Source organism: Bison bison, unplaced genomic scaffold (genome assembly GCF_000754665.1).
Source record: "Bison bison bison isolate TAMUID 2011002044 unplaced genomic scaffold, Bison_UMD1.0 scf7180017864167, whole genome shotgun sequence".
Classification (NCBI taxonomy): domain Eukaryota; kingdom Metazoa; phylum Chordata; class Mammalia; order Artiodactyla; family Bovidae; genus Bison; species Bison bison.
The window spans coordinates 1,866,404-1,879,620 of NW_011494739.1; the positions used below are offsets into that span (position 1 = coordinate 1,866,404).

At 46.8% G+C, this 13,217-nt stretch overlaps 1 protein-coding gene across 1 annotated transcript in view; it reads left to right on the forward strand.

Moving 5' to 3' along the window:
• TRIB3 (tribbles pseudokinase 3) overlaps positions 1-3,333 on the forward strand; it is a 7,721-nt gene extending 4,388 nt beyond the window's left edge. Inside the window, exons 3-4 of the mRNA XM_010841890.1 lie at positions 2-51; positions 2,036-3,333. Coding sequence (XP_010840192.1) covers positions 2-51; positions 2,036-2,525 — 540 coding nt within the window. The 3' untranslated portion in view covers positions 2,526-3,333. The remainder of the gene's footprint in view (position 1; positions 52-2,035) is intronic.
• The last annotated feature ends 9,884 nt before the right edge of the window (positions 3,334-13,217 follow it).

Sequence of the window (13,217 nt, forward strand, 5' to 3'; positions counted from 1 at the left end):
GGTCCTCCGCGACCTCAAGCTAAGGCGCTTCGTCTTCACCGACCGGGAGAGGTGAGTGTGGCCGCCGAGGAGGCCCCTTGGTTTGGCCTTGACTGATGTTCTGGTCACACTTAGATTGAGGTGATGCGTTTTTTGGCAAGAATACCACAGAAGCCATGGGGCCTTCTCAGCCGGTTCTATCAGGAGATTCGGGCTGCTGAGAGGAACTACTGTGATGTTAACCTCGGTCTTTGGTTACAGTGGCTTCTGCCAAGTTGTCCACTGGAAGCCTCCTAATTTACCCTTTGTGTACCTTGGGTAATTCTTTGTCATTAATTTGTCATTAAAAACCTTGAGGGTTTTTATTGACAAACTGCTATCTATTCCATAGCAGTTACTCTTATGATATTTGCCTAAGGGTGGTTTTCTTTTCTTTTTAAAAATGTTACTATTTATCTGGCTGCACTGAGTCTTAGTTGCAACATGTGCAATCTAGTTCCCCGTTCAGGGATTGAACTCCAGGCCCCCTGTATTGGGAGCGTGGAGTCTTAGCCACTAGACTACCAGGGAAGTCCCTGAAGGTGGTTTTTCCTTTTAAAGATGGTATTTCCTTTTACATTTTATACTAAAATGACCATGCTTTGAGTAATAGGTAGAATGTAAATTTTATAATGATTTTTAAGCTAATATGCAGCTTTTCAAATAATTTCAAGCTTAAGGTGAGTACAACACCCCCAGACCTCCCAGAAGTGAGAAAAGTGCTTTCTTCCCTTTTCAAGGCAAAAGTTTGAGCCCACCATCAGTAAATGATAGATAATGGAATCATCCTGGGGCCAAATTCTGGCTCTACTTCTTTAACCTGCAGTTTGGCCTTGAGCAATGGCTTCATCTGCCTGAGCCTTGACTTCTTTATCTGTAAAATGGGCCAATAATGCTATCATCTCCGCTCACCCCCAGTGCAGTGATTGACAGGACTGGTCAGCATTTTCAGACCGGCACCCAGGAAGTAGTACCACAGGAATGAGATTAGTAGCAATGGCAATGCTATGCTTACTATTAAAGTAATCTAGACCACTCTGTGGGAGTTATTTAAAGCAGAAATTGCTAAGGTTGGTCCACACACACTTTTTTTTCTTTGCACCACATACCTGTTCATTTGTGGGGTTTTTTTGTTTTTTTTTTTTTTGCTTGTTTCCTGTTTTTCTTTCTTTCTTTTAGTTGAAGGATAATTACAATATGGTGTTGGTTTCTGCCATACATCAATATGGGTCATGTTCGTTTGTGGTTTTAATTGAAGTTGGTTGCCAACTTTTTAAAACCTGTTTTTTTTTTTCCTTTAAAATATGATTTCTGGGTTCTTTTGTGGAAAAGGGGTACCATGGAGGCACCCTGGGAACTATATGAGCAGCTTATAGCACTGGCTCTGGGCAGGAGAGAGCCAAGGTTCAGTCTCAGTCCTGCTCCCTTGGCTGCAAAATGGCATCTTCCTCACAGGCTGCATGAGGGGGAAATGAGGTGTGATAGATACAAGCTTAGCTCAGGGTGAGGTATGCCGTGGACACTCCCAAATATTAACTGTCGGTTTGTGCTGAGATAGTTGACACAGTCCCCACTTCCTGTTTCTCATTTTGTTTCCTGCCTAGACCCCAAGTTTGCATCTGGCTTCAGAGAGTTTTAATGCCCTCAGCCCCTCAGCACAGCCCCACGTCCCCAGCCCCCAAGTCAAGGTTCAGGCAGGTGAAGCCATCACTCAAGGCCAAATTGCAAGTTAACAAGTAGAACCTGAATTTGACCCCAGAGACATTTGGAAAAATGTGTTCCTCTCAGAGTCCTAGTTCAGATTTAATTGCTGTGTGACCTTGAGAAATGAATAAACCTCTCTGAGCCTAGACTTCCTCATCTGTAAAATGGGATCAGCCAACCAGCCTCACAGGACTGACTCATGTCTGGCAAATGCCAGCTGGTACTGGGGAAATGGGTGCCACTCAGGGTGACAATGTGGGGTAGTAGAAGCGGGGGTCCCACTGGCTGACCCCCTGTCTCTCTGCCCATGTAGGACGAAACTGGTGCTGGAGAACCTGGAAGATGCCTGTGTGCTGACTGGGCCTGACGACTCCCTGTGGGACAAGCATGCGTGCCCAGCCTACGTGGGCCCCGAGATCCTCAGTTCCCGGGCATCCTACTCAGGCAAGGCGGCAGATGTCTGGAGCCTGGGTGTGGCACTCTTTACCATGCTGGCCGGCCACTACCCCTTCCAGGACTCAGAGCCTGCCCTGCTCTTTGGCAAGATCCGCCGTGGCGCCTTTGCCCTGCCTGAGGGCCTCTCGGCCCCCGCCCGCTGCCTGGTCCGCTGTCTCCTCCGAAGGGAGCCAACTGAGCGGCTCACAGCCTCGGGTATCCTGCTGCACCCTTGGCTGCGGGAAAATGCCACCCCTGCAGCCCTACCTCGGTCCCGCCACTGTGAGGCTGACCAGGTGGTCCCCGAAGGGCCGGGGCTGGAGGAAGCAGAGGAGGAAGGAGAAAGAGATATGGGTCTCTATGGCTGATGTCACCTTACTGGACTCTCAGCTGCAGACAGCAGATTGAGTCTGGGGTATCTCTAAGCTCTCTTCTGCCTCTTTGAGCTGAGCCAAGCCTTAAGTGCCTTCTGGGAGAGAGAGAGGAGGAGGTGTGTGCAGAGCATGCTGGACACAAACGCCTGTGCAGATGAGCTCATGCCCCACCGAGTCCTTCTCAGGAGCTCCCTGTGCCAAGCCCTGTTCCAGATGCTGGGAACACAGCAGTGAATAACAGAGACAAAGTCCTGCTCAGAGCTGACAACACTTTCCATGCCCATGAGTCAGTGTCTACACTGAGCACCCACAGTGCAGGGGTTGGCATCCACTCGTGCTGATACCCAGGCACCTCTGACATGGAACAGTCCCTGTCACAAACAACCCAGCTGCCTTTGTATCTCATGCCTTTTCAGAGGAATGGAAGCATCCCTGTGCCAAAGGCTCCAGGCCTCTCCCCTGTGATTCAGGACCCTAGAGCCCAGACCAGGCTGGGAATTTTCCTCCCAGCAGCTCTGTCCTCTTGGCCAAGGGCTTCTCCATCCAGGCTTGAGCCAAGGATTTAGGCTGGAAGATCAGGAGTGCAAACCATGAGGCTGGTCCTCATCTTACTGAAAGAGTAATTTGGAGTGAGGGCCCAGGCCTGTCCACCTCTGTGGACCAAGCACCAAGATCAGGCAAGTTCTGTCCCCTGGCCTCCTGGAAAGTCTCAGGTTCAGGACCCTACATTAACACTATGGGTTTATATGCTGTGAGTGTGTATTTTTTATCTTGTGCCTCATAAAGGAATTATGAAATGCTGTCATCTCTCTTACATATTTCATCCATCTTCTCCTCCCCATCTCTTATGAGTTTTCCGTGCCTCTGAAACCAGCCTCAGGGTGAAAGGTCGGAGGCCTTGTGTCTCAATCTCAGCTGACTGGTTCATGAGAATAGAAGACCCAGTGGGTCTTCTCTCATTCACTCTGTTCTTTCTGGATGTTCTGATGTCTCAGGGTACTGTTTGACTGCAAGTCACTGAAATCTTGAGTCAAAGTGGAAAGAAAGAAGGAGACAAACCAGGAAGTCAACAGGCAGAGAGGGGATGGGCTTCAGGGCTCATTTATTTATCTGGCTCAGTCGGTAAAGAATCTGCCTGCAATATAGGAGAACTGGGTTTGATCCCTGGGTCAGGAAGATTCCCTGGAGAAGGAAATGGCAACCTACTCCAGTAAAATCCTGGAAAATCCCATGGAAAGAGGAGCCTGATGGGCTATAGTCCATGGGGTCACAAGAGTCGGATACGACTTGATGACTAAACCACCACAGAGCTGTTAGAAAGGACCCTGGCTCCCTACGTTCATTCTGTCTTGGCTCTGCTGTCCTAGGTAACTGCTGGCACAACGGCTACAACCATCTGTGGTGTCACCTAAGACAGACCCATGACCAGAGAGGAAGGAGGAGGGTGGTACCTGAGAACTCTTTCTCTGGAGTCAGGCTGCCTGGAATTAAATCCTGGCTCCAACACTCACTAGCTGTTTGACCCTTGACAAGTTTCTTAACCACTCCATACTGCAGAGACTTCATCTGTAAAATGAGAGATAATAGTACCTAACCCAAGAAAGTTGAATGGGTTATTTTATTTAAAGCACTTAGAATTAACAGTGCCTGGCAGTGGCAAGTGGAGAAGGCAATGGCAACCCACTCCAGTACTCTTGCCGGGAAAATCCCATGGACAGAGGTGCCTGGTAGGCTGCAGTCCATAGGGTCGCTAAGAGTTGACACGACTGAGCAGCTTCACTTTCACTTTTCACTTTCATGCGTTGGAGAAGGAAATGGCAACCCAGTCCAGTGTTCTTGCCTGGAGAATCCCAGGGATGGGGGAGCCTGGTGGGCTGCCATCTCTGGGATCGCACAGAGTTAGACACAACTGAAGTGACTTAGCAGCAGCAGCAGGCATAACAAGCCCTCAAAGTTAGGTATTTCTCTCCATAGCTTTTCCATGGGATGAGGAAAGCTTTCCTAGGAGCATTCTGAACAGACTTGCCCACATTCCTCACTGGCCAGACCTGGGTGTGCCTTCTCCTGACCAATCACCAGCAAAGGAAATGCAGTTATGTTAATTATCATGTCAAGTCTCCAGCAGTTTCCCTGAGGCTCATGCTACATATTGGGAGTTGGGATGGTGGGGGAAAGATACCTGCACAAAATCAAATTCTGAGAGGGAGGAGTAGTGGGAAAAAGTGCAGAGGAAGAGAACTGCAGAAGCTCCCTCAATAGCTTGCTAACTGCAGACAGGTGAGGGTGGCTATCCTAGATTGCCCAGCCATCAGTTGACCCTCCAGCTGACTGAAAATGCAGAGTTCAGTTAGGTTGACCCAGACCAGAAAATTTCCCCAACTGACCCACAGGATCAGGGGCTAAATAAAATGATTGTTTTAAGCCATTGAGTTTTAGTGTTTTGTTACACAGCAAATGCTGATATAGACAGGGACAAGTCAGCCTCCTCTCTGTGCACCCAGCATGACCCAGAAGAGGGCCCAGCTGTATCTAGGGTCTCATGGAGCTGCCTCCAACCTTTACCCTTCCATCCAGCCTCGAAAAGACCCTGCCCCGTCACAAGCTGTGCGCAAGTAGCAAGGGCAAGAGGGGACAGTTCATATAAAACGGGGGCTGCCAAGTGGCAGGTCTTTATTACACAGAGACTCATCACCATCTCACAACAGCCCTATGAAGCAAGTGCTTTTGTCATTTCACTGACAAGAAAAATGAGGTTCAGAGAGAGCACAAGATTCATCCAAAACCACACAACAGGGAAAAACTCACCTGGTTTTTGCCTTGAAGCAGGAGCTTTTGCCAAGTCCACTCTGAGGCAGCTGAATGAGAACTATCACATAAAAATGTAAATCTTCTCTCACCAAGCAATGCACATAGCCATACCTCTGGCCTCAACTAGTAGGGACTTTCATGTTCTGTTTGTATTCTTTGGTTGATCACTGTGTAAAAGATTTACAATATCAAAGGTAATGCATATGTGTTACTGGGAGGGAGGAACTGTTAGACATTTAATTGGGGATTTTCTCTGCAACTGGGAGCTAAATATAAAAGATCACACCATGACCTGCCCAATTATTCATTAAACTAGCAATTCAACAACTATTCCTAATGCCACTTGTAGGGTAGGCCCCATGAGAGATGGATGCAACATGATCATGCCCTCATGGACTTCAGTCCAACAGAGGAGACAGATATTAAACAGGTAACCACACAAATGAAGAAATTAATTCTATCTGTGGTATGTTCTTTGTGGCAAAGACAGGCATCACCACTGTGTCCCGTGCTCCCCTACATGCCCTGTCCTCCCTTTCAGGCAGCGGGACAAGTTCTGACTAATAATGTGTGTGTAGAAGTGACGTAAGGGTGGTCACTTCTGGGCTGAATCGATTGAGAGCTGGTAGGCCTCCATACCAGTCTTTCCCTTCCACCTTGAGGCCTCGTGTTCCCTTAGCTATAAAATAGAGGAGATCCAACCAGTCCATCCTAAAGGAAATCAGTCCTGAATATTCATTGGAAGGACTGATGCTGAAGCTGAAACTTCAATCCTTTGGCCACCTGATGCAAAGAACTGACTTATCTGAAAAGACCCTGATGCTGGGAAAGATTGAAGGTGGGAGGAGAAGGGGACAGCAGCAGATGAGATGGTTGGATGGCATCACCAACTCAATGCACATGAGTTTGAATAAACTCCGGGAGTTGGCGATGGACAGAGAGGCCTGGCGTGCTGCAGTCCATGTGGTCGCAGAAAGTCAGAGATGACTGAGCAACTGAACTGAACTGAACTGAACCGAGAGGAGGACTACCAGATTCACACTGGATTTTACTGAGCAAGAAACAAAGCTTCCTGTGTTAAGTCTACAATTTGGAGTTTGTCTGTTGGGCAGTTAGTGTCAATTACCAAGAATAAGAAAAACTTGCTACAAGAGAAGGAAGGAGAGTTCTCTTCCCCAGTAACTAGGCTGTATCAATCTTTGCTGCTTTACAACTCCCCAAACGTCATGGTTTGTGATTGTCTGGGTCAACAGACAATCAATGTGATGCTGGTCGTTCCTGCAATTGCAGACAGCGGACCGCTCCACGGGGCAGCTCAGCCTCACTCACTCGTCTCCAGGGAGAGCCTTGGCTGGGGAGGACCATTTCTGCTCCATGTGATCTCAGTGCCGGCTCCTTCATGTGGTGGTCTTGCGGTTTCAAAAAGCAACAGGGGGACTTCACTGGTGGTCCAGTGGTTAAGCATCTGCCTGCCAATGCAGGGGACATGGGTTCAATCCCTGGTCTGGGAAGGTCCCACATGCCCAGGGGCAAGTAAGCTCCTGTGCCACAACTACTAAGCCCGCTCTCTAGAGCCCTCGAGCTGCAACTACTGAAGCCTGTGTGCCTAGAGCCCGTGCTCTGCAATGTGAGAAGCTGCTGTAATGAGAAGCCCCTGCACCACAAAGAGTAGCTTCCTCTCCGCAAAAAATAGCCCCCGCTCGCCACAGTTAGAGAAAGCCCATGTGTAGCAATAAAGACCCAGCACAGCCAAAGATAAATAAATACATAAATAATAATAATAATAAAAACAATGTCCCTAGGTGATGCTGTTGAGCATCCAAGTTGGAGAACCTCTGTGTTTGGAGAAAGCCTGCCTCCTCGGGGACTCAGAGAACTCATGTTAGCTCCTCTCTGTGTCTGTTTGTAAAATTGGTGTAACCTGGGCATAAATTCTACCTGCCTGTGATGCTAGCATGGGTTCACAGATGTGGGGAGCTTTACTGGGTCAAAATCTGAATCACCACCTCAGTTGTGCCAGCTTCCCGTGGAAAGAAGCATAGCCCTGTTCCATCCTCGCTCCCTCTCCCCTCAGCCTGTTTTGTGGTTCTTCACAGCACTTAGCACCACCTTGCAGGACATTCTCATCCGTTTGTCTGTGTGGGTTTCATAAGTCTAAGTATCTGCTTTGTTTATAATTGTCTCCCTGACTCCAATAACAGCGCCTGGCACACAGAGCCACCCAATAAATGTTTGTGAGTAAATATGGTTGCTGTGCAGATCCTACATGCCCAGAGCAGAGCCAGACACTTATTAGGCATGGTTAATGTTTACTGGGCACATATGACATGCCAAGCATGGTTCTAAGTGCTTTATGTGCCTTATCTCATTTGATATGTGATAGCCAGATGGCCCTCAGTGATCCGTAGCACCTGGTATCCATGGGATTATATAATTCCCTCCTACCCCAAGCTGGGCTAACAGTAACTAATAGGAAACTAAAAATAAAGACATGACTTTAAGGACAGACCCATATATTATGGCTTCTACCTCGCTCTTCTGGATCATCTATTCTGCTGCTGCTGCTGCTGCTAAGTCACTTCAGTCGTGTCCGACTCTGTGCGACCCCATAGACAGCAGCCCACCAGGCTCCCCTGTCCCTAGGATTCTCCAGGCAAGAACACTGGAGTGGGTTGCCATTTCCTTCTCCAATGCATGAAAGTGAAAAGTGAAAGTGAAGTTGCTCAGTTGTGTCCGACTCTTAGCGACCCCATGGACTGCAGCCCACCAGGCTTCTCCGTCCATGGGATTTTCCAGGCAAGAGTACTCGAGTGGGGTGCCGTTGCCTTCTCCGATCATCTAGGAAAAGCCAAATGCCACGTTGCTAGGACACTCAAGTAGCCTATGGAGAGATGCATGTGACAAGGAACTTATACATTCTGCAATAACCAGCACCAACCAAGTCTGTGAGTGGGCTTTAATCCTCCAACCTCAGTCAGGCTTTCAGATAACTGAAGCCCCAGCCAACATCTTAACTATAACTCCTGAGAGACCTTGCGCTAAAACTACCTAAGAAGCTGTTCCTGAAATCCTAATGCATAGGAACTCTGTGAGATCTTCATGTTTATTATTGGCTTCCCCAGTGGCCCAGATGGTAAAGAATCTGCCTGCTAAGGCAGGAGACCAGAGTTCGATCCTTGATTCAGTAAGATTCCCCTGGAGAAGGGCATGGCAACCCACTCCAGTTTTCTTGCCTGGAGAATTCATGGACAGAGGAACCTGGTGGGCTACAGTCCATGGGGTCACAAAGAGGTGGACACGACTGAGCGACTAACTCACACATAGGACTGAACGCAGGCTTGCGTGATTACAGAGTCTACCCACTGAGCTGAAGGGTGTCCCAAATGAGTGCCAACTCTTCCCTTGAAGGAACAGGCTAAGACCAGAACGCTGAAAAAAAATGTTTCTGCCTCCAGTACAAACGTGTTCTGGCTGAGAGGAACGTGAACCTAGGAAACCAGCAGGCTCGGAAGAAGAGAAAAGCCAACAGGAGTGAAAACCAGCAGAAACAGACACTCAGAGTTCAGATAGCAATACTATCAGATACATATTATAAAAGAGAAATATTTAATGCACTTAAATCTATAACAAGCTTGAAACTATAAGAAGTTATATCAAGTAATGTAATGAATTTGAAAACCTAAAAGGATTTGAACTTCTAAAATGAAAAATACAAAAACCAAAATAAAACATTCAACAGATGGGTTAAACCACAGATTAGATGTGGCTACGAGGGAACTAGTGAGATAGAAAGCAGACCTCAATCACAGATTTAAGAGACTCCGTATGTTTTCACACACAGACACATCATAGTGAAAACGCACACCACCAAAGACAGAGATCTTAAAAGCAGTCAGAGGGAAAAGAAAAAAACAGAGATTACTTTCAGAAGAACAGCAGTACAATGTGGATGAACCTCAAGAACATTATGCTAAATGGAAGAAATCAATCACAAAGAACCATATATTGTAAGATTAAATTTACGTAAAGTATCCAAAATAGGAAAATTTCTAGAAACCAAAAGTAAACTAGCGCTGGGGGGTAAGAGAGTAGGAGATAGAGAGTGTCTGCTAATGGATACAGGGTTTCTTTGGGGGCGGTAAAAATGTTCTAAAATGAGATGGAGATAGTTGCACAACTCTGTACTAAAAACCATTAAATTGTACACTTTAAATGGGTGGATATTATAGTATATAATTTATTTCTTGGTAAAGCTATTTAAAGAAAGAACAGCAGTTAGACTGACAGGTGATGATGTCTCAACACCAACCATGGAAGCTGGAAGACAACAGAATGCTATCTTCAAGGTGCCCAGCTAGAATTCTATATCCAGCAAAAATGTCTACCAAGAGTGAGGAAGCCCAAGGGCTTCCATGGTGGCTCAGTGGTAAAGAATCAACCTGCCAATGCAGGTGACATTGTTTCAATCCCTGATATGGGAAGATCTCACATGCCGAGGAGCAACTAAGCCTATGGGTCACAATATTGAGTCTGTGCTCTAGAGCATGGGAACCACAACTACTGAGTCTTTGTGCTGCAACTACTTAAGCCCACACACCCTAGAGTCGGTGCTCCATAACAAGACAAGCCACTGCAGTGAGAAGCCCGCACACCTCAACTAAAGAGTTACCCCCACTCACTGCAAAAAGAGAAAAGCCCGCATGGCAATGAAAACCCAGCACAGCCAAACAATAAATAAATAAAATTATTTTTTTTTAAAAGAGTGAGGTCTACATAAAGATTTTTCAAACAAAACCCAAAAAAGTTTGTCACCAGAAGACCAACCCCACAGGGAATTCTAAAACAGCAGTTCTCAAACTTGGCTTTTCATTAGGCTCATCAGAGAACATTAAAAGCTCCTGATGTCTGGGCCCATCCCAGATATTATGAATCAATTGATCCGAGATATTAATCTGGGCATAAGATTTTTCAAAGTTCCCCAAGTGATTCAAAGGCATAGCTCAGGCTGAGAACCTCTGTTTTTTGGGATCTATTTCAGGCAAAAAGAAAGTGATCCCAGAAGAAAGTCTGAGATTCCTTCATTCATTTAATAAAATCTGTGGACACCTATCAGGTGTTGGGGAACTGTGACTAGACACCAGGAACACAGCAATGAGCAAATAGACAAAGGTCCTTACCCTCTGAAAGAGGGAAACAGACAAGAACAAAAACAAGATAAAGAAGTAAAATATGCTATTAGATACATTAGTACCTAATTAGGAAAAAATGAAGCCAGGAAGGAAAACATAAAATGCTGGATGTATATGCATGTGTGTGAAATTTAAGATAGAGTGGACAGGAGAAGACTTTTGGTAAATGATATAAATACTTTTGGCTAAAGACTTAAAGAGCAGGAGCAAGCCATGAAGATATTTGGGCTATGGGAAGTGCAAAGGCCCTGAGATGGAAGGGTGTCTGCCTTGTTCCAGGATCTGGAGGCCAGAGGGAGGACTGAGCCAAGGGGAGAGAAGTCAGAGAAGGAGCCACAGCACTCTGCAGGTCTTGGGAGGACCTTTGCTTTTACTATGAGTGAGATGAAACCTATGGGGAGTATTCTGAGGAGTAACAGGGCTTTCCGGCATCTGGGTGAAAGTGGACCTTAGTAACCAAAAGGGGAAGCAAAGAGCCTAGTCAGGAGGCTGGAGCATGGTGCTGGAGGAAAAAGGATGGAGGTGGATTGGGATGGTGGGTGGAGGAGGTGAGAGGTGACAGATTCTGGATCTATTCTGCAAGTGCATCCCATAGGATCTGCCAATCTACAGGATGAGGGGCGGGAGAAAAGTTCAAGGGTGGGAAGACAGGAGAATGTGAAGAGCTTCCAGCCTGTGTCTGGCGAAAGCAAACTTCATTCAGTTCAGTTCAGTTCATTTCAGTCGTTCAGTCGTGTCCGACTCTTGGCGACCCCATGAATTGCAGCACGCCAGGCCTCCCTGTCCATCATCAACTCCCGGAGTTTACCCAAACTCATGTCCATCGAGTCGGTGATGCCATCTAGCCATCTCATCCTCTGTCATCCCCTTCTCCTTCTGCCCCCAATTCCTCCCAGCATCAGGATCTTTTCCAATGAGTCAACTCTTTGCATGAGGTGGCCAAAGTACTGGAGTTTCAGCCTCAGCATCAGTCCTTCCAATGAACACCCAGGACTGGTCTCCTTTAGGATGGACTGGTTGGATCCCCTTGTAGTCCAAGGGACTCTCAAGAGTCTTCTCCAGCACCACAGTTCAAAAGCATCAATTCTTCGGTGCTCAGCTTTCTTCACAGTCCAACTCTCACATCCATCATGACCACTGGAAAAACCATAGCCTTGACTAGACGGACCTTTGTTGGCAAAGTAAAATTTCTGCTTTTTAATGTGCTATCTAGGTTGGTCACAACTTTCCTTCCAAGGAGTAAGTGTCTTTTAATTTCATGGCTGCAATCACCATCAGCAGTGATTTTGGACCCCCCAAAAATAGTCTGACACTGTTTCCACTGTTTCCCCATCTATTTCCCATGAAGTGATGGGACCAGATAGCATGATCTTCGTTTTCTGAATGTTGAGCATTAAGCCAACTTTTTCACTCTCCACTTTCACTTTCATCAAGAGGCTTTTTAGTTCCTCTTCACTTTCTGCCATCAGGGTGGTGTCATCTGCATATCTGAGGTTACTGATATTTCTCCTGGCAATCTTGATTCCAGCTTGTGCTTCTTCCAGCCCAGCGTTTCTCATGATGTACTCTGCATATAAGTTAAATAAGCAGGGTGACAATATACAGCCTTGACATACTCCTTTTTCTATTTGGAACCAGTCTGTTGTTCCATGTCCAGTTCTAACTGTTGCTTCCTGACACACATACAGATTTCTCAAAAGGCAGATCAGGTGGTCTGGCAGTCCCATCTCTTTCAGAATTTTCCACAGTCTGTTGTGATCCACACAGTCAAAGGCTTTGGCACAGTCAATAAAGCAGAAGTAGATGTTTTTCTGGAACTCTCTTGCTTTTTCGATGATCCAGCTAATGCTGGCAATTTGGTCCCTGGTTCCTCTGCCTTTTCTAAAACCAGCTTGAACATCTGGAATTTTGTGGTTCACATATGGCTGAAGCCTGGCTTGGAGAATTTTGAGCGTTACTTTACTAGCGTGTGAGATGAGTGCAATTGTGTGGTAGTTTTGTTGCAGGAAGGGAGACCCCTTCCAGGGCCTGAAACTGGGCTCTTGTCTAACACTAGGAAATGAATTGTCTGAGGAGACACATGTGTGACGCAGCAAGAGACTTTACTGGGAAAGGGCACCTGGGTGGAGAGCAGTAGGGTAAGGGAACCCAGGAGAACTGCTCTGCCACATGGCTTGCAGTCTCTGGCTTTATGATGATGGGACTAGTTTCCGGGTTGTCTTTGGCCAGTCATTCTAATTCAGAGTGTTTCCTGGTGGCACACGCATCGCCCAGCCAAGGTGGATGCTAGTGAAAGGGATTCTGGGAAGTGGCCGGACATGCAGTGTCTCCTTCTGATCTTTTCCAAACTCTTCCGGTTGGTGGTGGCTTATTAGTTCCGTATTCCTTACCAGGATCTCCTGTCATAAAACAACTTGTGCGAATGGTTACTAAAGGGCCTGGCCAGGGTGGGCAGTTTCCATCAGCGTGCTTCCCCTAACAGTTTGAGCATTCTTTGGCATTGCCTTTCTTTGGGATTGGAATGAAAACTGACCATTTCCAGTCCTGTGGCCACTGCTGAGTTTTCCAAAATTTCTGGCATATTGAGTGCAGCACTTTCACAGCATCATCCTTTAGGATTTGAAATAGCTCAACTGGAATTCCATCACCTCCACTAGCTTTGTTCATAGTGATGCTTTCTAAGGCCCAC